Below are 26,384 nucleotides of genomic sequence, written 5' to 3'. Positions count from 1 at the left end.
TTCTCTGAGCAGTGTATGTTAAATGCATCACGTGAGCGAATATCCCGCAGTTAAAACTACGTTATATCCGTAGATATTCCCTGAATAATATTCATCAATTATTCAACCCCACATTTAGTGTGACAAGGGTCTACCTGTGAAATTGTCTTCATGCAGGAAGATTGTTTGCCACTATCACAGATAAATTAAAGACGAAGGACTAAAGGGGACCATCAAATTCGTTCACAAAGTCGCTCTGAAAAGTCAACGTCATTTTCGGCGGTATGCTGGTCGTAAAATTACGGTGCCATGCACTGGAAGGAATACATATGCATCTGAAGTATGATAAACAAAATAGCCTCTAATTGGCTTGGAAATAAGTTCGTGTTTTATCCGTCCCTCGAAATTCACATGCAGTTTTCCTCGAGCTTCGCTTCATGTCGTCTTTGAAGACATGTCCGAACGAGCAAAACATATCTTATTAATGTGCAACCTTCTACAGATTTGCTTGCGTCAGGATTAGGCTCCAAAAAAAATCAAGCAATTGAAGGACGATTTGTGCCTACACTCATTGCGTTCAGCGGATATCTATTAGGGATCTCGTAGTTGCAGGGGACAGAGGACTTCAAAACCGGCTGTAAACACAGCCACCACGGCATCTGAAAATAGAGCAAAGAGGGCAGTGCAAGCTACTTCAGCTTCTCCCGGTTCTCAGGATCGTTTTAAATCTCTATGAAGTGTAGTTTACGTAATTTATGTTTCCACCTGAACGTGTCGACACGCGGTCAAGAGACAGAATCAGCGAATATCTTCCAACAGATCTAAGGAACGGTGGTCGGTGTGTGTGGTTTGACCACAGGACTACGAGCACCGAATGAAATGGTAAGTATAAGAGCAAAAAAAAAGCATCGCGAATGTCTAAGGAAAACCCCTATTGTGTGAAAAAAGAGGTAAATGTAAATACGAAATGTGAAAATTCGGGGCGTAATGTTTTGAGACAGGATTATCATACTGTGGCGGAAGTATCAAATTTACCCCTGGCCGACTGGTTCCGACCACCTCTTATGTCTTACTGAACATTTTCCTTAGTGTGCGAGCTTAATTACAGTAATATTTTATAGATCAGTGGCAGTGTACTACGAGACTGGGTTTTCTTCGAATAATAATTTGATTAATTGGCGACCACCAAACATAGTTCGAACTTCAAACGAATCCCTGAGACACTTTTCTTCATATTGCTAGGTAATGTATCTTTGTGCCATTATTTTGGATATTATACAATTAACAAAGGATTTCACGTGAACATAGTAACGTTGCGAGATAAACGTTGAGAGATTGAGCTTTCTGTTGTTCTTCAGACTTAATCCATAGTTCAAATGTGTCATGAAATTTGATGATCACATTTCAAGGCAGTCTAATGCGAAATTTATAAATAAACACCGAACAGAACTTTGATCGCCTTCATCCAAAAAAAAAATATTCGCAAATGCAATGAGGAATTTGATCTTTTCCTTTCAATTTCTTGGGTTTCTTTGAAAACTTCATTAAAAGATGAACTCCAAGTTAAAGTTGGAAAAATATAATTAGAGGCAGTTAACCACTTTCTCGAAAAGGCTCATTCGGCATCATTTCCGTGAATGAATGACGAACGTTTCACGATGATCCAGAAAAACAAAACGAATTGTTCTTGTTAAGACGAGTGCTTTTCTAAGATAAATTTTTGACAAAACTAGAACAGGATGTGTGATGACAGTGGCGTTAGTCTAGCAGCGGTTCTCCTTTTAGATAGGAGATTATTTCGTGACGCAGTAACTGCATTGATACATGTATCAACTGAGTTTATAAAGTGAATTGGCAACCATGATGATGAATTCAGCCGTCGATTTCGACAGATTTCTGTTCTCTCTGGTAGTTACTGATCGCCACTGGAGTGCTTTCTACGGTGGCTGCATGATCAAGTTTATTCGAGGGTGACAGACTCTGACATTCTGGGCAGACGTAATCAACACCGTACAAAAATTATAAAGCTGAAGTTTCGAATGTAAGCGAATCATTCGTTCTGAAGAATGTTTAATACTAACTGCAGATAATCATACCAATCAGTGTGAAAACGCGTTGATCTTTATTCTGATGCGTTTTCCAGGAGTTTTCTACGTTTTCAGAGGCGGACATCAAAAGAAAACAAGAGGAGCTGTACGATTATTACGAGAGTTCGCAAGATTGTTTAAACTCTACGGATGAAAAGGTTCGTGCCCTTTTGGAACAGGACATCGCAGATCTCAAGGACAAAATCGTTTCCCACAAACAGAATCTTAAGAAGAAAGAATACATCGTGCTCGTTACAGGTTTGTGATAGACAACATATCAAATTGTCAACGGTATTTAAATTCCCTTCAGTTTATATTACCTCTGTTGTTTATTTTACTTTCCAATTTTTCTTGCTCATTTACCAGAAGATTATTAACCGGGAGATTATATCTATCTTGGATTATATATAGTTTGTTTCAATTTTCAATTATCACTTATCGACTTATGGACTGAAATTTTCTGCAAGTTCAACTGTAGATATATCTACTTGCACATATTTGCAACAAATTTAATTTGAAGCAACAAGCAAGCAATCATATATTAAAATACTGGCAAAGGAGAGGTGAAGGATTAATATCACCTGGTTCCCTACCCCTCTCCTGACCTAACGTTAACCCTGACTTGTTATTAGTGGACTGTTGTTGGGTTAGGGAAGGGTTAGGGAAGGGGTAGGTGCGCTATCAAATGGCTGTTATTGGGTTGGGGGAGGGGTAGGTGCGCTGTTACTTAGATACTGACATTGATCGTAGGAGAATCTACGAGGCTTAGGCTTTAAGTTAGAAGAATATCATGGGTATCGACTTATTGTGAAAACCACTAATCTCTAGCAGAGTAATCAGATCTGCTTAACAATAGTTAGATAACTCTTACATTTATTACATCCATTTTAAAATCACTGGTGATCCTTGTAATCTGATTGGCTCTCATTGGTGCAATTTATTCACTAATCGTGCTATATTTTGCTTTAAATCGCATATTTTTCCCAGCCAACGAGGAAGCTTTACAACGACTAATCGCTTGTTTAAAGAAACCAATCAAATTGCAGGAAAATGAAAAACAACTTTTGCAATTTTCTACAAGCCAACTGACTTATGGATCAACACAGCATTTGTATAGACTAAAAAATCCTGTATTTTGCGATTTCAAAATGGATGTAATAAAGTGGTTATTGAACGTTGTGTCGTGCAATTTTGGTCTGAAATGAAACTTGTTATTTCGAGTCAATTCAAACTCGTTTAATTTTGAAATTATGCATATGATTTCGGACCAAATTGCACTCCAAAGTTCAATTATACCATTATTAACAGCAAAAGAAATTAAAGGGAGGTTAGAAATGTCTTACACCCAAACAGTAAGGGAAATTAATCTACTTATATTTTCGTAGGTGAGAGATGTTTGGAAAAAAGCAACCTACTGAATCTGATCATCGACGAACAGCTTTTTCCTTGTTTCGTTGTCAGCACCTCGTCCACCGTCTTTGAACTAAAATATGGAACTGAACCCAAGCTTGTTGCGCACGAACATTCTGACACAAAAGTTTCCACAGAAATTCTCTTCCAGAGTGAGTCACTTGGAACTTTGCAGCGAGGTTGTCTGCAACAGCTCCTATCCACTATTTTCAAAGGTATTGGTGGGGAGAATTCGACTGAGGATCCACGCTACGAAAAGATCGAACTATTTTTGCCTCACAAACTTCTGAAGGTAGGTGATGAAGGAACGGAAATTGTGTTCCGTGTCTGAAGTACATTGACCAGTCACATATAGAGTGCTCAATCGAAAGATTTAAAAAAAATTTGCTGTCGCTCATGGCATGCCTGTGAAATAACTAGCCAGCCGCATACAAGCTATAGTTTTTTAGTTGAATCGTTTGATTAGGATAACCACACGCTATACATAAATTAACCTATCGTATGTCCTCCTTTGAGGGGAGGAGTGCATATTAGAAGAAGGGCACTTGATCGAGGAAGAAAGGGGGGGGGGTTTAAATTAGGGCAGAAAAACGACAAAAATAAAAGTACAGATGACGCACATAAAGGAACTCTGCAAACAAATGGAGATAGAAATAATTGGAACGGCTAAGAAACTATTATCATGGGCTGATTCGCTGCAATTAAAGCTTGAAGAATTATAATTAAAGTGGCGATAGATACGGGTTTTCCTCGTATCCCTACTATTTACAAATTGAGGAAGGACGGGGGACGCTTATTTGAGATGGGCGCTGGTTTGACACTATGGCCTAAGGGATAGACGCTTATTCGAGGAAATACGGGTAGGCGTAAGTAGTAGGCGTTTGATGGTGGCTTTGGGAGCTCGAGTATTGATCTCTGAACCTCTCTACGATCGGCCTTGCCTTGAAGAAGGGAAAAACTGCAAAACCAGATCACCGATGTATCCATTCATCACTCTTTCCATGTATTCCTCCATCCTTTCAGCCAACCTTTTTTTCCATTTATGTAGTCCGCAAAAAGTGACCAGGAGGCTTCAAATGCGTAGAGATACATCATCGACGTCGTTGTTTATTTAATTCACTGTCTACTTCCCTTTTACAAGGCAAAATCTTTGGGATTAAAATCGATTGACTAGATTTTGTTTATGTACTCATTGTTATATTATCTCTTTCAGGAAGGGATTGTTATAGTTGACATCCCAGGGACTTATGAATCCCCCATCATAAATGAAAAAGCAAAGGCGTACCTTTTGGAGGCCTCCGCATTCATCTGCTCCATCAATGGTGTAGATGGCGAGGGAATACATCGAGACGAGGTAATTGTTATGAATTGTTAGCAATTAAGGCCTTTATCATCAAAAAGACTTAAAAAACACACAAACACAAAAAAAGTAAAAACTCACATGTTGTGGGACTTTCCCATAACGTCCGCCTTAAGGGAAGGGGGAATTATTTTTTTCGTCAAAAGTAGCTGATCTACGGAAGCAGTGGTGGTGAAAAGCTTGGAACATTTTTATCTTCACCGTGCGCTTAACTTCTCCTCAGTCGGTGATTTAATGGTTGTTGTCGAGAAGACATTTTCGACAGTTGCACTTTAGTGGCCGCTATTGTCCAGAAGAGGGGTTGTTGTCAAGAGTTTAAAATAAGATTAATAGAATAGACTATCCTCGGGACAACATGTATAAAAGGGGCACAACTCATGTTTCTTTTAACTGTTTGTGATCAGGTAGAAAAATACATCGTACACGCCAAACAGGTCAGTGCATTTCTGTACCAACAACTGAAATCTTCGTCAAATTGCCCTCTTTTGGTTTTCACCAAGCGGGATCAAGTACTGCAACAAGAGGCTTATAGGATTAAGAGTTGCATTATAAACCATCTCACAGAGCGTTGGCCCAGTGAGGACCCAGAGTCACAAATCATTTTCCTTTCACCAAGCAATGAGAGCAACGCATGGGAAGCTCCTCCTACATGCGATTTACTGATGAATCGTATTTCATCCATGGTTTTAAAAAGCATTGAAACAAACTTAGAGAAGCAATGGAGGTAAGTTGTCTCAGACTGATAAAAGCTGAAATTGAAGATTGGCTTAAGGCTTTTCTGAGTGTCCATTAGGGGTTCAAACCAAGCAAACTTTGCGAGGGTTCCGCCCTTCCCCGATATTAATCACATTGTAGAATTGGCAGTCGAAGAAAACACAGGAAAATGTATGCTCTGAAGGGTTTTGAACCTGTGTTTCCTGCACTATCAACTGAGCAACGAAGCCACATGTTTGGGAGGGACCAATTTTAGGGGGTTTCTCTGGGTCGTTCTCAGTTGAGGAATTTGATTGCGGTTGATATCTCGAACGAAATGGTCCCCTCGGATGAACTGCAGTTGAAGAAATTTCAGAGAATAATTTCGAATTGGTTATTTGTTAATTGACCCACAGGTCAAAAGGTGATTCACACAATTAGTTTGTAGTAACAGGCTTTTGCTGAATTTCTGCTGTTCGCGCTAACTCGTGATGTACTATTTTGCAGGTGGCTTTACCACCTTCTTTCACGTATGGCCTATCACACCAAAGTAATTCGACGCGATACTTCAGAGGTGATGAGGTTTGTGGCTGATCAGCAGGGCGCGGTAGACAAAGAGCTGACCACGACAATCAAAGCCTCGGCTGCCCGGGAATTGTTCAAATTCCTCAACTCCCCAGAACTTCAACAATATTTTACTTCGTGGTCATTAGACAATGTTCCAGACGTCGGGGGTGATTGGAGCGTAACAGAGGAGAATATTAAAAAAGCATTAGTGAAACGACTTCAGGAGAAGATCGAAGAGTGGGAGAAACAAACCAATGTTTTCTCAGAATCTCGCACTTTACTGACACAGGACTTGTTCCGGTATTTCGAACGTGTTGAGCGACAGAATCAGAATGTTCAGAGCCCCCCCAAAGCGGACAGTGTAGCCAGCTCATCGGCATCATCAAGCGGTCCACAGACTTCAAGAAATTTAAGCTTGACAGAAACAGTCATTATCGGAGTCACAAGTCCCATCTGGGTTCCTGTCGGTTTCGTTGCTTTTTTGTTCAGTGCTCCGGTAATTGGAACCATAGCCGCCAAAGAAAGGTTTGGAAATCGGAGTAAAACAAAAGAGTACAAGAAAGACAAGTGCAAGTTCATGGAGGAGACCTCTCAAGAATATCTCACAAAGATGGCTGACGAACAACAAGTTATGTCCCTCGTCGAGGAAGAGTTAAAAACTGAAAAACTCTTGATACAGCAGAAACGTTTACAGCAAGATCTTAGAGACTTATACATAAAAATTTCAGATTTAAGAGGAAAGATGGCCGACTTTGGCATCAAAGAAGTAGGTACCATGGACATCAGTTGCGAGGACTTAGAATGGAAAGACGACCGAGGATCACCTCTCGGAAGTGGCTCTTTTGCTTCCGTTCATCGAGGAACCTTAAAGCTTCCTGAGGAAGAGAAGCCCGTGGACGTAGCACTGAAAGTGTGGAAAAAGGCACTGACTAGTGGCAGTGCAATAAACTTCCTTTCTGAAACAGACACCCTAAGGTTAGTTTCTATTAGTATGTTATATGATGGAATTCTTGTTATTTTGTTCATATGTAGTTTTACAGTTCTTTCTTTTTGTCGTTCGTTTTGTCGTTTGGTTCACCTTTACAATCTGATAGCCTTGACTAAGCACGCACTTGACACTTACCTAAGTCGCTGGCGAACTCACCCGAGATGTTAGCGAAAGGGACGGCGGAGCTTATTTTAATTCGACTGATGAGGCTTGAATACGAGCGCCGGGGACGCTAGTTTGTAGAGGATCTTGGGCCGATTTCCTCCACAAAATTTTTTAAATACACTCCTCCTACGTACGTCATACTAAAAGCAAAATAAAATGGGGGGCTAAAGTTATTGACGACTTCTGCTCACTCAAGTTGTCAGCCAATCCACCTGAATTGCGGGCGAACTTACCTGCATTGTAAACAAAAGTTGTAAACTAACCAACTCAGGGTGCTCGCGAAATCACCTAAAGTTGTTAGTGAAGTAACCTGAGACGCCACTGAGCTAACCTAGGTAGCTAACCAAGGCAGACTCACTTATCCTAATTTGTTGGCGACTGAACCAACTTAACTTGTTAGCGAACCAAACTTAGTTTTCAGCAATCTCGGCTACTTGTTAACAAACCAAAATAAGTTATAAGCGAACAAATCTGAGGTATTGGCGAACTCATCTGTAAGTTGTTGGTGAGCCCAACTAACTCGCTACTGTACAAACCTGAGTTCTGAGCTCTCCTAACTTGAGTTGTTAGCCTGCAAACCTAAGTTGAGTTTTTAGCGTACCATGTGAGCGAACTCAGTTAAGACTTGAGCGAACCAACTTGATACGTTAACAAACTAGCATGAGACTTCAGTGAACCAAGTAACTGTGGGTCGGTTCCCTAAATTATGGTTGGTTAATTCCTTGCAGTCTGGTAGGTCGATTCCCATCATGCTTTTTAACGCCAGACTATGGTTCTCTAACGTCTACAGGAAGTTGGCTTTTTGAAGTCTTATATCTTATCGGCCTCACATTGGTTAGCTTACGTCATTGGTTAGATTTTTAACCTCTTCGGTTAGTTCCTTAACGTTTTATGACCAATCACCTAATCTTAAATTGGTAGGGTAATGCCTCAGATTGGTTCACTTACCTCCCGTGTCTGGGATTGCAGACATCGTTTAAATGACTCAGTAAATTAGCGTTTACTTTCGTGCAAAAGGAGCTGGAGAAACTGAATGTCTCTACAACCCATTTCTGTATCTAAAAAATTTTTTTGTCATGTTATGAATACCAATTTGACAAGTCTCTGACTTCTCCCTGAAGTGAACGTCGGACACTAGAAGGTGTGCATGGAAAGAAAGTACGAAGAATTCCTATGCAACACCTCGACGATACTAGGACACGAACTTTGATCGCCAGTTTTAGTTCGTTATGAGTGTGAGAACTTTCTCAGACTAATTTGCGTAAGGTGTTTTGACGGGTGTCATGTGTAGAGGTGATGAACTGTCAAAACTGCGGGGACGACCAGCAAACAATTTTTTCGGACCTCAATTTCTTATTGTGCCTTTTTTAGGAAGCTGAATCATCCCTTCGTTGTGAAGATGTACGGCGCAACACTCCTGAAGGAGAAGGGTGAATCGAAACCAATCCTTGTCATGGAACTCTGCAAGGAGAACTTGATGAAGCACATTTTCCGAAATCAGGACAATGTACCTGGTCTTTCTACAACAACTTCTGCTGCAAAAAACGTGATCGGATGGGCAAAAGACATTGCCAATGCTTTGGAATTCATACATAATAAGGGCATTATTCACAGAGATCTCAAACTGGAAAACACATTGGTAGGTAGGAGATAATCAGATGCGTCCATAATGATGGAGGTCAAGGGTTCTATCGTCCTCACACAACAGGACAATAAAAATAGCCTCTGTCGAACAAATGCTGTAATATTCTCGATGATAGGTTGGTGGGCGAGTGGCTGGAGAGGTTGATGGACTCGGATTATGATGGACTCGGAATCTGAGTCGTACAGTCTCGTACTACGCACGATAGACTAGTCACCTGATGGAGTAACTTCTTCTATAAAGGGGGTAAGTTTTTAAAGAAACTGTGGTGCTGCGTCGGTGGGAGAGTATAACAGAGTAATTTAGTGTTATCAACTGAGTTGATGACGTAAATTAGCCACCGTAAAGAGTTATAAGGCTGACGTTTTAGCCCTTCGTCAGAGCGACTGACGAAGGGGTTAGTTCACCGATGCAGCACCACAGTTTCTTTAGACACTTATCCCCTTTAGTCATTTGTCTTTTAATTGCTGCAACCACTAACTCTTGCCTCAGCCTCTTTACGTTACCCAATTTAGGTTATAAACTCAGTTGAAAACACTAAATTACCCTGTTAACTTCTTTTATGGTTTGGTAGGTGAATCATTTTTGTATATAAATATCTATCAAGTTTTCTAGATAATTAGCAAGCTCTTAACAGTTTTCACGGTTGGATATGACCATTGTAACACGCAGACACTACAGCGTTGATATTTAAGAGTAAAGAAAGAGTAGTAAAGTAGGTTACTAATTTGGTAATCATTGTTTGCTTTACATTTTAGTTATCGTATGATGGTGTTGTCAAAGTAGCCGATGTCGGCCTATCTAAAGAAGAAGACATGATCACAGGTACTCAAATGGGAACTCCAAACTACATGGCTCCTGAGGTGGCGTCCTTCAGACGCTACGACCGCAAAGCAGATATATATAGCTTTGGTGTAATGCTATGGGAGATGTGGTATGGTAAGAGAGCCTTTCATGGCATTGCTCCCGAGGATCTCCAGGAACAAGTGGCTCAAGGTGTAAGACCGGAGCATGTTCAAGACAGTAAGGAGCCTCCAAATGAGTGGCGAGATCTGATGCAGCGTTGCTGGAATGGAACACCAGATCAACGACCAAATTCTACAGCATGTCACAAGGAGTTGACCAGACTATACGAAGAGACCGCCCTAACTCCCTAATATGCCGACCGAACCGGAATTTTTTTTTGATAGGAAATGTGGTCTTTAAAAAGCCCCCTACTCCATAATAAAAAATTGTAGAAATGTAGTTTTACTCAGTCATTTGTGAGATGAAGGGTATCACAAAAAATACTTGTATTTGAAGACCTTGATCCCAATCCGTTTTATAAATTGATATTGTATAGGTTTTTAACTAAAGAAATGTATACTTACATATGTCATTCGTTAAATTTGAGTAAGAAATGAAAAATGAAAATAGTTACTCGCACTTTGGCCCCCGATACTTTTTTTAATAAGACCCCTTCCTAGCCAAAAGGAACAAGGAGGCGTCTTTGCCTTTTTTCGAGCAGCAGAGAAGTTTGGGTAGATCTCACCCTAACAACCAGACCACATGACGCATTGTGCTTCACAAGCATGAAACTTCTTTGACGATCCACTAGGTAAAAGGTTTCAACAAGGGAATATAGACTGTTTATATTCTGCTGGTTCTAACCAGTAAAAAAAATTACACTACGAATGAATAAAGTAAACAAAAAACAAGACAGCAACGATAAAGAGAGAGGACAACCAAAGTTTGAGCCCTATAAGAGTTTGGGCTTGAAATATCGATTTGCCTAACCTCAATTTTTGAGGACCTGCGATTTCTGGAATATATCGCTTCTCTTTGAGAAACATTATCAATAATACTAGCACTGATTGTAATCAACAAAACATCATTTCCTGTAACTCTCTCGATGTACCTATACCTATACTTGAATAATTCTTCTCGTAATTTACTTACTGCGTGACTAGTCACGCGGACTGCTAGACAAGCTCAGACAATGCCGTTAGTGGCAGGGATCCGTGACAATGCACTACCGTAATCAGACCCCCTGTGTGAATTGGACTGTGATAAATGAAACGAAACTGTTAAAGGTTTAGGTTTTTCCTTTTTTCGCAATTCTCAAAGCTTCTTTAAGCTTGAAACTGATGAAATTTTGATCATAAGTGTTCAAGTTGTTGATTTGCAACATGAGTGCATTACCAGACATCGACAAGATCGACGACATCGTGGAGATGGCAAGCACAATGGCGACACTAAAAATTCCGTCCAAAGGGCTGAAAACGTTGGACGAAATGAAAGCAAAAGTGAAAGAGACACTCCAGTCGTCAGAGAAGAAGTCAAGTTGGACGGCAAAGGAGATGAGAACTCTACAATATCTTTTAAAAATACGGGCTACTAGCAAACTCAATTTCACGACATTTTCAGTACAATGGCGGAAGTATCTAGATGTGACCCTTAATAAATGGTAGACGCAAACCATATCGTGAAATTCAGTAACAAATTGGTTAATAGCTCTCTCGATTCTAACTTAGCCATCGTTTGCGATTTAATCCCATGGCAATCTATTCAATGATGGCATCTCAGAAATGAATAGTAAAAGAAGAAACCGTATTTCCATGGACGGAAATCGTAGCATTCACCCGCCAAATGTTTCCCTAAGTTCAAACCTAGCAGTACGTAGAGCAATATAAAAGGCGGCTAATTACTTATTGATACTTCCATAAACGATTCTTACAACTAAGTTAACAAAATGATTGAAAATAAGAAATTGTAAAGTTTTGCTTCCACAGTCAGAGGTTATCATGCATACTAATGTTCGTAATTTAGGAAGCTTGATTGAACAACGATCGAGTCTCGAGGGTTCAAGTTGACGACTCTTAGAACATCGAGGATTGATAAATTTTGGGAAAATCTGCTTCAATTTTGCTTTTTCCTTGTGCTTAGTGGTTGTAATTCAAAGCATTTTAAACATTTGGGAAAATGTTGACGATTGTATCGGGTTTACATTTCTTTATTTTCTTAGAAATGCTTGCGTAATTTCTGTAAAATAAATGACCACGAACTTAAAGCCTGGAGTGACCTGATGCTTTTCTACGGTAAAAGGAAGCCACAAATGTGTTCTACTATTCGAAATTTTCCGCGAGGAGTTGGAGTTCTTTCCTGCTGTGGCTAAACATCAAAATATGCTTTTGATCACATAATACATGCATATTTACATATGTAATCATGGGTAACGTACCGCAAACAATAGCCTATCGATGGGTGCATTGCGGTAGTTTTTGAGCTTAAACCAGCCTAATGAATCTATTACCTAGATTAAGCTGCGCTCAGAACAGCGATGTGTATCTAGAAGTGATGTTATTATTAACAAGAATTTCCAAAATGACTGTAAAACGGTTAAATTAACGAATTAGACCGAAAAGTAATCTTTAATTTACACAGGCGAATGTTGATGCACAGCATTTGTTTCATTTTGTGCCATTTATCAGGCCTTTTCAGTGTTGACGGAGGCAAAGAAAGAAGACGAGAGAAAACGAGCAACCTTGTTCAGTTTCTACGAACGCACGGATGTTTGCTTGCAAAGTATGGATGGAAAAGTTCATGCCCTTTTGGAACAGAACATCGGAAACCTCAAAGAACAAATCGCTTCCCACAAACAATACCTGCTGAAAAGAGAGTACATTGTTCTTGTTGCAGGTTTGTTATATGTAAACAATTTGACTGCCATTGCTTTGAAATTTTTAGTTTCGCCAACTTCCTCAACCAATAGACTTGAATTCAAGACTAACAAAGAAAAAAAGGCTTCGTTCAGCTATTATACTAATCCAGCCTCAACTAATTAGAAAGCTAGGGATCGAGCCATAAAGTAAATTAAAAGTATATTTCTTTGAGGGAATTACTTTCAGTATATTTCATCCTTCCTTAATTGTGCTTTCGTGTAATATACTCCCTTAAGTAATATTAACTGTTTACACCCTAAGATCAGTTTGCATATTCCCCATACTGTTCTTTATACATTTCCTAAGGTACTGACAGGGAGACTTTGTTTAACAAACATGAGCTCCTTTACTTGATGATCATTTCCTCAATTCCCATGACCTGAATATGTGAATCAGAGGTGATCTTGTAAGGAGAAATTAGATGTTTGTCACTCTTAGGGGTTAAAGGGTTAACAGTGGGAACTTTACTGCTAATATCTTCTAATCAAACTTGATAGTCACACGAATACTTTTTCAACTCTACGGAAACCCTGAATCTTACAACATTTAACTTTTATTGATGGACTAAAGATTACTCATTTATTTATTCACAAATTTTCAATTATCCAATTTGCTACTTGGTTCTTGTATGTCATAAGGGCTCCACTGACCTGTCCTTTCACCTCACAACTTTTCCCAAAACATCCCACTCTCAGTACACAGGCCCCCCATTCAAATCAGGTTGCAGCTGAACTTGGCCAGCCTGGTTAATAATTAAGTACAACACACTTATGAAAAAATGAGTCGACAAAGTGGGAATCTGCTGGTCCAGACCAACTAAAACTATTTATTGATAGTTCCTTTAACGGAAGTCTGTCTTTTGAACGTGGCACATAAAATGGCCAACCTCAAGCTGCTATCTGGGTGAAAGCTATATAATTGTGGACAGCAAGAGGAATAGTTTTTTATGAAAACAAATTAGAAGAAGAAAGGAAATTTTGTTTAGGATTTCTGGTGGAAACGACCGGGGAAGTAGATTCTCTTGTTCGACGTAACTGAAGTAGAATCGACCCATTCTTAGCAATGTTTTTTATTTCTTCCCTCCCTATTTTCACCTATTTATACTTACCAGGCGAAACAAGTTCAGGAAAGAGCACTTTGTTAAATCTTATCCTTGGAGAGCAGCTTCTTCCTTACTCCGTTCTGAGTACCACATCCACCATCTGTGAACTAAGATATGGAGATACACCAAAGCTGGTGGCGCACTTTAAAAACAAAGAATTAGGGGATATCACAAAGACTGTCGTCTTAGACGAGCCATCTGAAGCCTCCAAGCAGAGTTACCTTCAACAGATTTCCGAATTCGTCCACCTAAAGACTAACAGAGAAAAGGGCTCAGATTACGAAAAGATTGAGTTGTTTTGGCCACACAATCTGTTGAAGGTTAGACATGAGCAGAGTCTTAGAACTGACCTTTAGAAACATAATATTGATGTCAGCAAGCTTAAGAATGTTCGTGCATGAATATATTTTACGATATAAAACTGTCTTTTATATTCCTTTATGATTGAAATTGATATTGGGGATGTTAGAGAAATTTAAGGCTCCAAATTCCTAACTTTTCCCAAATCATTTACCATTCTGCATAGTGCTTGCACACGTTGTTATTTGGAATTTTACTTGGTTTTTGTTGCTGTTTTGTCACAAGAACTTATTGTTGACATCTCAATTGGTTGTTGTCATCCCAAATGAATAGTTGCACACATCTCTTTTGATTTATCCTTATTACGGTCACTAATAATTGAGTAACAGCAGTATTGACTGAAAGTCACGTCCGACTAAATTCTGATGATTAATTCGGTTAAGGATGTCAAAATGTCACTTAAAAGGAACAGATATAGAGGACATTAGATTGAGAGTTGAGAGTAATCCGGACTTAATCTCATAATAATGCCAATTCATCAATCATGCACATTCAAAACCAAAACCAACCGCAACTGACTCGCGTTTTCCCCTGGAAAGAGTTGTTCGCTTGTTTTTTCTTTGGGCTAATTCTCTAATTGGTTGTTGTGATTACTTTGAGTTTGGTCTTATGACAACAAATCGAAACGCACTCTAGAGAGGGATACTCAAGGACAATATTTTCCTTCAATGACTGTGAATATATGAAAATCATGTATGTGATCTGCGGATTAAGAAATGAAAATGAAAGGGATTTTCGCAGTAATGAACACTTCTTAAGCAGTGGTGAAAATATGGCCTCAAGAAAATTCAGGCCTGTACGGGATTTCAAGATCGAAGATCGAAGCAAAGATCCCTTTCATATTCAATATTTTGCTTGTTACATCTTTTAGGAAAATATCGTAATAGTCGACAGTCCAGGAATTGGGGAATCTACCATCATGGACGACATAGTTAAGGAGTACCTTCCAGAGGCTTTCGCATTTATTTACGTCATCAAAAGTGACAACGCCGGTGGAATACAGCGAGATAGGGTAAGCCGGACACTTTAAAATGCGAAATGCATTGACTTCTTATTGCAAAAATAATTAAAGGAAAAATGTGCTGCAAAACTCGTATCATTTTTTGAATCCTTTATTTTAAAGATGTGTGAGAGTAACTTAATTGTTCGAAAATTTTCGTCAAATGTGCCAGAAGAAGGATCTTAGGGAACATGAGTTGCTCCTGCATAGTGGTTACGCGAGGCATCAATAAACCGTTTTAAAAAAGGGAAATTACTGAACTAGCCGGAAAAAGTCGACAAATAGCTGATTCTGTCTCTTTGCCTTCAGGTGGAAAAACTTATAGAACACGCCAGACAGGTATCTCTTGACAAACAAAGGGAATCTTCCTGAAATTGTGCCCTATTCGTTTGCAACAAGTGGGACCAGGTGCCGCCAGAAGAAACTGATCAAGTTAAGAACTATGTCGTGACGAAACTTAAGCAGTGCTGGCCTTCTTTAGATCCAGAATCTCAGATCATTTATATATCAGCAAGAGAAGCCATTGAAGCTCAGAAGCTTGGAATGGTCACGAAAGAGTTTTCTGAACTAATGAAAAGTATTAAGTCCATGGTTTTGAAAAGTATTGAAGCAAGACTACAGATTCAGTGGAGGTAAATTGCTTTGAATCCTTAGCAACAAAATGATTATTGAAGAAGTGGCATCTGTTGGAAATTTCTTTTGGGTTCTGAGAATAGGAATGAAAAATATTTTCATTCTGATTGGCTGCGTGAAAAGCATTTTTCAGGAAACAAAAAAGCATAAGCCGAAGGTAATTAAGTGCATAAAATGTTAACTTAGTGCGAAAAAAGCCAACAAACTGTTCATCCTGGCCATGCTTTGCATGAATAAATATAGTGACGAAGTATAAAAGTCAATTGAAAAATTTCCTTCATTCTTAGGTGGCTTGACTATCTTCTTGCACGTATGGCCCTCCACACGAAAGCGTTCATTCGAAATTCGTCCAAAGATCGTAAAAATATGATAGATAGGATGATGCTTATCACTGACCGACTTCAAAGTATTGAGAGGCAGCAAGGCACAGTAAGCAAAGAGCTGCAGTCGTACCTCGAAAAAAAGACAGACGACGCTATGACTACACTGTCCAGATACATCAAGTCTGCAGAGGTTATGCAGCAGTTTTCTTCGTGGACATTAGATGACGCTCCAAAGACTGAAGAAAGCTGGGAACTGACTCAGAACTATATCCAAAAGGCGCTGATGAATCGACTTCAAGAAACGATAGAAGAATGGGAAGAAAAGAACCATGTCTTTTCCGATGCTCGCGCCTCTTTGATTCCATACTTTCAGGAGAGGTTCAGCTACGTCGTGGGTCAACTTCGAACGCTGGAGGAATCTGTCCTAGCCGGAGATGCTGCCAACTCAGCAGATGGCCCGCTTGCATCGGATGACTTTAGCGTCGCCGAAAAAGTCATCATTGGGGTCACAAGTCCAATTTGGGTTCCAGTTGGTCTGGTTGTCCTGGTGGTCAGTGTCCCGGTAGTTGGCGCCATAGCAGTTAAAGAGAAGTTGGAAAACTGGAATAAAACAAGACAGTACAACAAAGACAAGTGTGCATTTATGGCAAAAGCTTCCCAAGAATATCTGAATGAAGCAGCGAAAGAACAGCATCTAAAGTCCTTCGTGATGGAACAGCTTAAAGAAGCTCAGGTTTGTCTTAAGCAGGTCTTAGATCGGATCCCTCAGCTCATAGAAGCGGACAAAATGTTGTGTCAACAGTTGAGAGATGAGAACCGTTCTAAGAAGGAAGTAGAAGACGTCTACAAACCGTTACAAGAGATGAGTGTGCTAATAAGGGATGAGATGGCCCTGTTTGGCATTAAAGAGGTCCGCAAAATGGACATTAGCTGCGACGATCTGGAGTGGAAAGACGATGCAATCCTTGGAGGTGGAGCGTTCGCTGCTGTTTATCGAGGAAAATTGAAGATACAAGGAGACGATAAATCCGTTGATGTTGCTGTGAAAGTGTGGAACGACGAGCTCGAAGTTACTGTTAGTAACTTCCTTTCTGAAGCAGAGATACTTAGGTTGGTTTTGTCATTTCATGGATCTTGAGATGCTATATTGTTTACGAAAGAAATCCCATTTGCTAAGACCTTGGGGAAGTACTAAATATATTCTGGCGGGTAGCTAATGTGGTATTTTCTTGAACGTAAAATTCTTTTCTGTTCAAGAAGCTCATAGTAATAAGAGGATTTATTTTTATTACATGATGTCTTTCTGAAGCTTTCAGAACACTCAGAATCTAGATATATTAATGCAGATTGAGATATTAATTAGGAAAAACCTTTACAGTGAGACATATCACCATTCATTTTCCAAACAATTCATTACCGTTGGAACTCTTAAGTGGTACAAGTATCTAATTGCTCCTTACATTATCGCCACTGAATCGAGCATTAAGGTCAAGAGAATAAGGGAATGATTGCAGTATCAGAAAACGTTTCAGATAACAGTATAGAGAATATGCATACTGTCTCAAAAGTTTAAGCTGTTTACGCTACATTTTCTTTATGTAGGAAGCTGGATCATCCCTTTATTGTGAAGTTCTATGGTGCGGCACTGCACAGGGAAGGGGAGCGGCTGAAAGCAATACTGGTGATGGAGCTCTGTAAGGAAAACCTGATGAGGCACATTTTTCGGCATGAAAGCAATATACCTGGAAAGTCGTCAACTGCCACTGCTGTGAGAGATGTGATCGGATGGGCAAAAGACATCGCCGATGCTTTGGAATACATTCACAGACAAGGTATCGTTCACAGAGATCTCAAGCTGGAAAATATACTGGTGAGTTAAAAATTGAGACTAATGGTTATCGTGACTATTTATAATTGTAATCATCTTCGTCCTTCGAGACTCATCTCTCACTTCATCGAAGTCTAATTTGCTCGCCTTCACCCAGTTTTCCTGCCTTCTACGTGGGAACCCTGTGGCAGACCGCGCTATAAATTCGCTTGAGGTACGTTGTAGTCAGATATGGAAATTAGCCGTGAGTTTGTGCTTCTCACTGAAATTGGCTGGGGTTGCATCCTTGATGGGCGACTGCACGTAATATCTTGCGTCGTCTTTAATTTTCGATTTAATTCCTGTACTTTGAATGGTCAACATTAAATTTATTATCCACATAAAACCAGTGTGACTGTAGATAACGACTAACGCATCCCAAGTTAACACCTCCAGGCGCCTCGTTTTTACTACGTCCTGCCTTCTTTTAAGAGGTCTCGTCTGTTTCAGGTTCCACTTCGAGAAACCTTTAATATTGTAATCCCTCCCTACTGGACATTTTTGTAATGGAGATCACAAGTGATTACAATACATAACGTTTCATCCCAAAGTAACATGAACAAAAATGACTCAACCTAGTGAAATTAAAACTTTGAATTAACACTGCTTATAATGCGTTTCAAAGATATTTTGAAAATAGCGACAGATTTAAATTTTACTAACAGACTCATATTCATTTCTAGTCGGCCTTTCCTGTCGATTACCCATTTCTAATTTGACTCAATTTTTTTAACAGTCGAAATCTTTGGACTTTGGTATTAAAAATGTGTCAAAAAAATGTTTATCTAATTTTCCCGTAGCTGTCGCAAGAAAACATTGTCAAAGTAGCCGATGTCGGTGTTTCTAAAGAAGCCAAAGCGATCACAGGTACCTTGGCGGGAACTCCTGTGTATCTCGCTCCAGAAGTGATCAATTCCTGTTTGTACGATTACAAAGCAGACATCTACAGCTTCGGTATAATGCTCTGGGAGATGTGGTATGGTAACAGAGCCCTTCTTGACGTGGGAGGAAATGTGCATGAGTTTTTCGAAAAAGTGGTTGGGGGTGCGAGACCTACGCATGTCGAAGGCTTGAAGAAGCCTCCAGCTGGTTTGCATGATCTGATGCAGCGTTGCTGGGACGAAAAACCGGATAATCGACCAGATGCGAGAGAGTGTTACGAGAGGTTGACTCAACTCTATCAGGAAGTTGGCGCACCATCTTCGTAAACACTGGTTATTAGGCAACCACCTTGAATTTGTTTATTTTTCAAGTGTAGACTGTTTTGGAGCAACAGTGATTTAAAGTGTTGTAGGATATCCCATATGTATTATAATATATTAGCTTCACCCGCGCCAAGTTTCCCGTTTCAAACTTAGTTCGTACATCATAGAAACCTATTCTGGTCTCAGTCAGTGCTGAGGACTTCTATCGAGATCAGCGTCATTTAAGATGATTCCGTGAGGCCTAAGCGCACAGATGTAGGTGGCACCTCTGTTGCTTTGTCTGTGAGACGATCTTTTTTTACGGTACAGGGTTGTCAGTCCATTGCCCTGCTCTTAGCCTAAAAGTGGCCTCGTTAGGCATGAAAATTAACGTGAGAAGTGTATAAAATACATGGATTCTTACGCAGTGAGTTGACGGAATGTAGGAGTGGTGCATGGCAGTTCTCTAAATCTCTGCAGGATGATTGTTATAATATGCATACAATCTTTATGTCCTGGTGTTCTCTAGATCTTGCAAGCGAAAAAGAGACTACCGAAAGTCTTAATCAAGCGACCGTTCTCTTATGTTAAAAAGGCATTATCCAGTCATATTGTCATAGTATCGTTAACTGATACAAACATACAATAGTTTCAATGATGTAGTAGATTTCTTTTAATAAGAGCTGGCTATCATGAGTATTAATCTCCTTAGGACCTATTTTTTGGGGGCTTTTGACAAATAGTTGGCTTGTTACTATTTTGAACGAGGAACAACAATATTCTGAACACGAATATTGTTCTGTCAGCTTGTATGAAAGCTTTTACCGGATTTTAGAGTTAGTTTCACCATCTAGTGTAAGACACTTGTGATCGTTTACTCCTAGAAAATTTCGTATAAAGCATCATGTTTTTTAAATATATACATAAAATATGATGCAGGAAGGTCAGAAATCATCTATCTACTTCTAAATAATCACACAGATAGAGTTGTAAGAACAAAAAGGGTCAAATAACGTGCACAGAAGTTCCCTTGGAAGGAATTTCAATACTGAGAAGCATAAATTTTCATGTGATCAAACTTGGGAAAAGAAAACAAAGTCCCATCATTTCCCTTAAAAATTGTTAAACGAAGCATTTACGAAGATAATTAGACTTACGTGTTCCTTAAGATCGCAGACTGTAAAGGTCAAATAAAGACTTAATCCAGTTATTTCTTCCATCGATCTTCCAATACCTTCTACTTATGCTTTGAACTCTATAGATGAAAAAGTACGAGCCCTTTTGGAACAGGACGTCGGAGATCTCAAGGACAAAATCGTTTCTTACAAACGGAATCTAAAAATGCAAGAATGTATCGCGTTCATTAACCACCGTAGTTCCCCCAGCGAGGGGAGGAGCGCATATTAGAAGGAGGGCACTTAATCGAGGAAGGAAGAGGGGGCTTATTAAGTAAGGGCAGAAAAAGGACAAAAATCAAAAGAGAAAATGACGCACATAAAGGAGCTCTGCAAGCAAATGGAGATAGAAATAATTGGAACGGCTAAAAAACTATTCTCTTGTACTGATTCACTGCAGTTAAAGCTTGAAAAATTGTAATTAAAGTGCAATAAATACGGGTTTTCCTTGTATCCCTGCTATTAAACCTTGAACTCCCCTGAGTGACCAAGACAAAATTTCTCCTTACAATATCAATACAATATCAAGCAGACAATAGATTTTTAGTTATCGGGTTCTTTCATGCTTGCGCTTAAAAAATACAATATTTAACGTAGAAAGCTTAGTTCAGCAAAGCGTAAACGCTACCAGTTCTCCTTCAGCCACCCGTAAACAGTTATTATTAGTGTTAAACTGTAACAGCCACCTGTCATGTCCTTTTGTGTAACTGTTATCACCGAAACTCTTTAAAGTAATTAATGTTGTAAAAGGAGAAATTCCTGCTTAGCCAATAGTGTAGTAGATTACATGATCCTTTAGATTATTCATGGCATTACGTTATCCATGTACGTTAAGTTTAAATAGGACTGTTCTGTAAAGCTCGAAAGGAAGAGAGAGGAGAAAAGAAGAGAGGAGAAGAAGAGGAAAAAGTAGAAGAAGAAAAGAGAAGAGAAGAGCGGGGTTGAACCAGCCCTGGCCAGGTCCGTTCTGGTCAAAATTGTAGTAGAGCTTGCAGAATAAATCTACGTTGGAGCCAACCCTGTTGTTGTTAGTCATTCTCTCAAGGATAGTCAGCAGCCGTAATAGATTCCGGTTACCTTCCCGCAGCCAGCGAGTGCCCCCAAGGAAAGCCTTTACCCAGAAGAGTTTTTAAGAGTTGTCCCCGTCCGTCCGTTCATTTGTGAAGGCAAAAAACCTGTTTTCACATGATGAGAATAACGAAAAAATATCAGTAAGGGGAATAAAAGTGGATCCAATACCAAATTCTCCAAACTAACATCACAAGAACCGCATGGGAGACAACAAGGAGAATTACTATAATGAGATCTTGGGAGTTAAAGGGTTAAAGAAATTGAGGAAGGACGGGGGACGCTTATTCGAGATGGGCGGTTTTTTGATATAACGGTCTAAGGGGTGGACGCTTAGTCGGGGGTGGGGGCTTATCATGACGTGGGCGCTTATTCGAGGAAGCCGTGAGTAGAAGGCATTTGATGGTGGTTTGATGTTGGGAGCTCGAGTATTAATCAGGAAGATATTTCTCTGTACCTCTCTGCGATCGACCTTGCCTTAAGGAAGGGAAAAACTTTCAAACCAGATCACCGATGTACCCTTTCGTCACTCCTTCCATCGATTCCTGTATCCTTTCAGCCATTCGTTCTTTTTTCTATTTATGTAGTCCACAAAAAGTGACGAGGAAGCTTTAGATACATAGACACATCGTCGACGTCGTTGTTTCTTTAATTCCCTATATATTGCCCTTTTACGAGACAAAATCTTAAAGATTAAAATCGATTGACTAAATTTCAGAGTTGTTATAGTTGAGATCCTTGGAACTTTTGAATCCCCCACTATAAATGAAAAGACAAAGCCGTACCTTCAAGAAGCCTCCGCATTCATTTCCTTCATCAGTGGTGTATATGACGGAGGAATGCATAGAGACAAGGTAATTTTGTACGGTACAACAAAAGATTTTTAAAAAATATCTACAAACAACAAAAGTAAAAACTCACATGTTGTGGAACTTTCCCAAAACGTCCACCTTACAGGAAGGGGGGAGTTATTTTTGTTTTTTTGTTGACCCTTTCGCTCCCAAGATCTCATTGGTAATTCTCCTTAATGTCTGCCATACCATTCTTATGATGTTATATAGTTCAGAGAATTTGGTATTAGTGTTTGAAATAATTGCAGAGAATAGCTTTGAATTGGTTATTTGTTAATTGATTCACAGGTCAAAAGGTAATTCAAACAATAAGTTTGTAGTTAAAGACTTTGCTGAATTTCTGCTGTTCGCACTAACTCGTGATGTTCTATTTTTTAGGTGCTTTACTACCTTCTTTCACGTATGGCCTATAGCACTAAAGCAACCCTACGTGATACTTCAGTAGTAGAGGTGATGAACTTTGTGACTGAAAGTCAGCAGTGCGCGGTAGACAAAGAGCTGAACTCGACAATCAAAGCCTCGGCTGCCCGGGAATTGTCCAAATTCCTTAACTCCTCAGGACTTCGACAATATTTTACTTCGTGGTCATTTGATAATGTTCCAGACGTCGGGGGTGATTGGAATGTGACAGAGGAAAATATTAAAAGAGCACTAGTGAAACGACTTCAGGAGAAGATCGAAGAGTGGGAGATACAGACCAATGTTTTCGCAGAATCTCGCACTTTATTGACACAGAGCCTGTTATGGTATTTCAAATGAGTTGAGCAACAGAACCAAAATGTTCAGAACTCCCCTAAAGCGGATACTGTAGCCACCTCATCAAAAACTGGTCCACAGACTTCAAAAAATTTAAGCTTGACAGAAACAGTCATTATCAGAGTCACGAGTCCCATCTGGGTTCCCGTCGGCTTCGTTGCTTTTTTATTCAGTGCTCCGGTAATTTGAACTATGGCCGCCAAAGAAAGGTTGGATAATCGGAGTAAAACAAATGAGCACAAGGAAAACAAGTGCAAGTTCATGGCGGAGGCCTCTCATGAATAACTCACAAAGATGGCTGACGAACAACAAGTTATGTCCCTCGTCGAGGAAGAGTTAAAAACTTAAAAACTCTTGTTACAGCAGAAACGTTTACAGCAAGATGCTAAAGACTTATACATAAAAACTTCAGATTTAAGGGGAAAGATGTCCGACTTTGGCATCAAGGAAGTAGGTACCATGGACATCAGTTGCGAGGACTTAGGATGAAAAGACGACCGAGGATCACCTCTTGGAAGTGGTTCTTTTGCTTCCGTTTATCGAGGAACCTTAAAGCTGGACGTGGCACTGAAATTGTGGGAAAAGGCACTGACTAGTGGTAGTGCCATAAACTTCTTTTCTGAAACAGATACCCTAAGGTTAGTTTATTCAGTTTTACAGTTGTTGTTTTTGTATTAATTGTTATGTTAGCGAAAGCGACGGCGGAACTTATTTTAGTTCAACCGAGGAGGCTTGAAAACGTGCGCCGCGGACGCTAATTTGCGGGGATCTGGGGCCAATTTCCTCCCCAACATTCAAATACATTCCTCCTACGTACGTCAGGCTAAAAACAAAATAAAATGGGGGGCTAAAGTTGTTGACGACTTCTGCTCACCCAACTTGTCTGCGAATCCACCTGAGTTGCGGGCGAACTCACCTACGTCGTGAACAAAAGTTGTAAACAAACCACTGACTCAGGTTGCTTGCGAAATCACTTAAAGTTGTCACTGAAGTAACCTGAGTTGCTAGCGAGCTAACTTAGGTTGCCAGCAGACTCACTTCTCTTAGTTTGTTGGCGACTGAAACAACCTAACTTGTTAGCGAACCAAACTTAGCTGTCAGCAAACTCGGCTACTTGTTAACAAACCAACCTAAGTTGTTAGCGAACTAATTTAAGGTATTGGCGAAGTTATCTGGAAGCCCAACTAACTTGTATTGTACCAACCTGAGTTATGAGCTCACTTAACTTGAGTTGTCAGCCTGCAAACCTAGGTTGGTTGCGAACAAAGCTACGTTTAATTTTTAGCGTACCATCTAAAGTTGTGAGCGAACTCAGTTAAGCCTCTACCGAACCAGCTTGAGACGTTAACGAACTAGCATAGGACTTCAGTAAACGAGGTAACTGTGAGTCGGTTCCCTAACTTATGTTTGGTTCATTCGTTAAGGTCTGGTACTTAGATTCCCCTGATGCTTTCTAACGCCAGACTGTGGTTCCTTAGCGTCTACAGTAAGTTGGCTTTTTAAAGTATTATAAGTCTCTTGTTGGTTGGCTTACGCCTTAGGTTGAAATTCTAACCTAATCTTAGTTTGGTAGGGTAATGCCTCAGATTGGTTCGCTGACCTCCCTTGTCTGGGATTGTGGGCATCGTTTAAATGACTTAGTAAATTTGCGTTTACTGTAGTGGAAAAGGAGCTGGAGAAACTAAATGTCTTTAAGGTAGTAATGCCGACCGAAACCCATTTCTGTATCTACAAAAGGTTTTTTTTTTCATGTTTTGAATACCCAATTGAAAAGTTTTGAGTTCCTCCCAGTGTGACCATTGTACACTAATTTGCGTAAAGTGTTTTGACGGGTATCATGTGTGGAGATAATAAACTGCCGAAACTTGGACGACCATCAAACAATTGTTTCAGAGCTCAATTTCCTATTGTGCCTTTTTTAGGAAGCTGAATCATCCCTTTATTGTTAAGATGTACCGCACAACACTTCTGAGGGAGAAGGGTGAGTCGTGACCAATCCTTGTCATCGAACTCTGCAGGGAGAACTTGATGAAGCACATTTTCCGAAATCAGGACAACGTACGTGGTCTCTCTACAACAACTTCTGCCGCTGCTAAAAACGTTATCGGATGGGCAAAAGGCATTGCCAATGCTTTAAAATTCATACATAATAAGGGCATTATTCACAGGGATCTCAAACTGGAAACCACATTGGTAGGTAGGAGATAATCAGATGCGTGCACAATGATGGAGGTCAAGGGTTCTTTCCTCCTCACATAGCAGGACAATAAAAGTAGCCTCTGTCGAACAAATGCCATAGTATTCTCGATGATAGGTTGGTGGGTGAGTGGCTGGAGGGGTTGATGGACTCGGATTATGATGGACCCGGAATCTGAGTCGAACAGTCACTAGTCAGAACACTAGTCAGCTAATGGAGTAACTCCTTCTATAAAGGGGGTAAGTTACTAAAGAAACTGTAATGCTGCGTCGGTGGGAGAGTATAACAGGGTAATTTAGTGTTATCGACTGAGTTGATGAAGTAAATTGGCCACCGTAAAGAGTTATAAGGCTGACGTTTTAGCCCTTCGTCAGAGCCACTGACGAAGGGATTAGTTCACCGATGCAGCAGCAAAGTTTCTTTAGACAGTTACCCCCTTTATTAATTTGGCTTTTAACTGCTGCAACCTCTAACTTTTGCCTCAGCCTTTTAACTCTTTACTTCGACCAATTTAGGTTATAAACTCAGTTGAAAACACTAAATTACCCTGTTAACTTCTTTTATGGTTTGGTAGGTAAATCATTTTTGTATATAAAAATCTATCAAGTTTTTCTAGATAATTGGCAAGCTCTTAACAGTTTTCACAGCTGGATATGACCATTGTGACACGCAGACACTACAGCGTTGATATTTAAGAGTAAAGAAAGAGTAGTAGAGTAAGTTACTAATTTGGTAATCATTGTTTTCTTTGCATTTTAGTTATCGTATGATGATGTTGTTAAAGTAGCCGATGTCGGCCTATCTAAAGAAGAAGACATGATCACAGGTACTCAAATGGGAACTCCAAACTACATGGCTCCAGAGGTGGTGTCCTTCAGACACTACGACCGCAAAGCAGATATATATAGCTTTGGTGTAATGCTATGGGAGATGTGGTATGGTAAAAGAGCCTTTCACGGCATTGCTCCCGATGATCTCCATAAACAAGTAGCTCAAGATGTAAGACCGGAGTATGTTCAAGACAGTAGGGAGCCTCCAAATGAGTGGCGAGATCTGATGCAGCGTTGCTGGAATGGAACACCAGATCAACGACCAAATTCTACAGCATGTCACAAGGAGTTGACCAGACTATACGAAGAGACCGCCCTAACTCCCTAATATGCCGATCGAACCGGAATTTTTTTTTGATAGGAAGTGTATGTGGTCTTTAAAAAGCCCCCTAGCCCATAATAAAACACTGTAAAAATGTAGTTTCACTCAGTCATTTGTGAGAGGA

At 39.9% G+C, this 26,384-nt stretch overlaps 1 protein-coding gene and 1 pseudogene across 4 annotated transcripts; both read left to right on the top strand.

The window, feature by feature from the left end:
- Nucleotides 1-552: 552 nt before the first annotated feature.
- On the top strand, nucleotides 553-26,302 carry LOC113681992 (uncharacterized). 3 transcript variants are annotated; one of them, XR_016188051.1, is made up of 8 exons: nucleotides 553-861; nucleotides 2,123-2,324; nucleotides 3,452-3,768; nucleotides 4,690-4,830; nucleotides 5,241-5,560; nucleotides 6,037-7,071; nucleotides 8,621-9,137; nucleotides 9,650-10,136. XR_016188051.1 is itself a non-coding variant. In XM_089210964.1 (8 exons), exons 1-8 carry the CDS (start codon nucleotides 859-861, stop codon nucleotides 26,264-26,266), a joined length of 2,685 nt encoding a protein of 894 aa, XP_089067090.1. In that variant the 5' UTR covers nucleotides 553-858; the 3' UTR covers nucleotides 26,267-26,302. The 3 variants fall into 3 exon arrangements, 2 of the variants coding, with proteins under 2 accessions (XP_089067090.1, XP_089067089.1); XM_089210964.1 differs by lacking the exon at nucleotides 9,650-10,136 and adding an exon at nucleotides 25,868-26,302 and having other exon boundaries at nucleotides 8,621-8,888; XM_089210963.1 differs by having other exon boundaries at nucleotides 8,621-8,888.
- LOC149044293 (uncharacterized) lies at nucleotides 12,327-20,271 on the top strand (annotated as a pseudogene). The gene is made up of 7 exons (XR_016188052.1): nucleotides 12,327-12,569; nucleotides 13,704-14,014; nucleotides 14,926-15,066; nucleotides 15,364-15,686; nucleotides 15,975-17,120; nucleotides 17,613-17,880; nucleotides 18,678-20,271. The product of XR_016188052.1 is annotated as an uncharacterized LOC149044293 (transcript).
- Nucleotides 26,303-26,384: the final 82 nt, after the last annotated feature.

This window comes from Pocillopora damicornis, chromosome 6 (assembly GCF_964200805.1).
Source record: "Pocillopora damicornis chromosome 6, jaPocDami1.2, whole genome shotgun sequence".
NCBI lineage: Eukaryota > Metazoa > Cnidaria > Anthozoa > Scleractinia > Pocilloporidae > Pocillopora > Pocillopora damicornis.
This window is presented reverse-complemented; position numbering and strand designations above follow the sequence as displayed.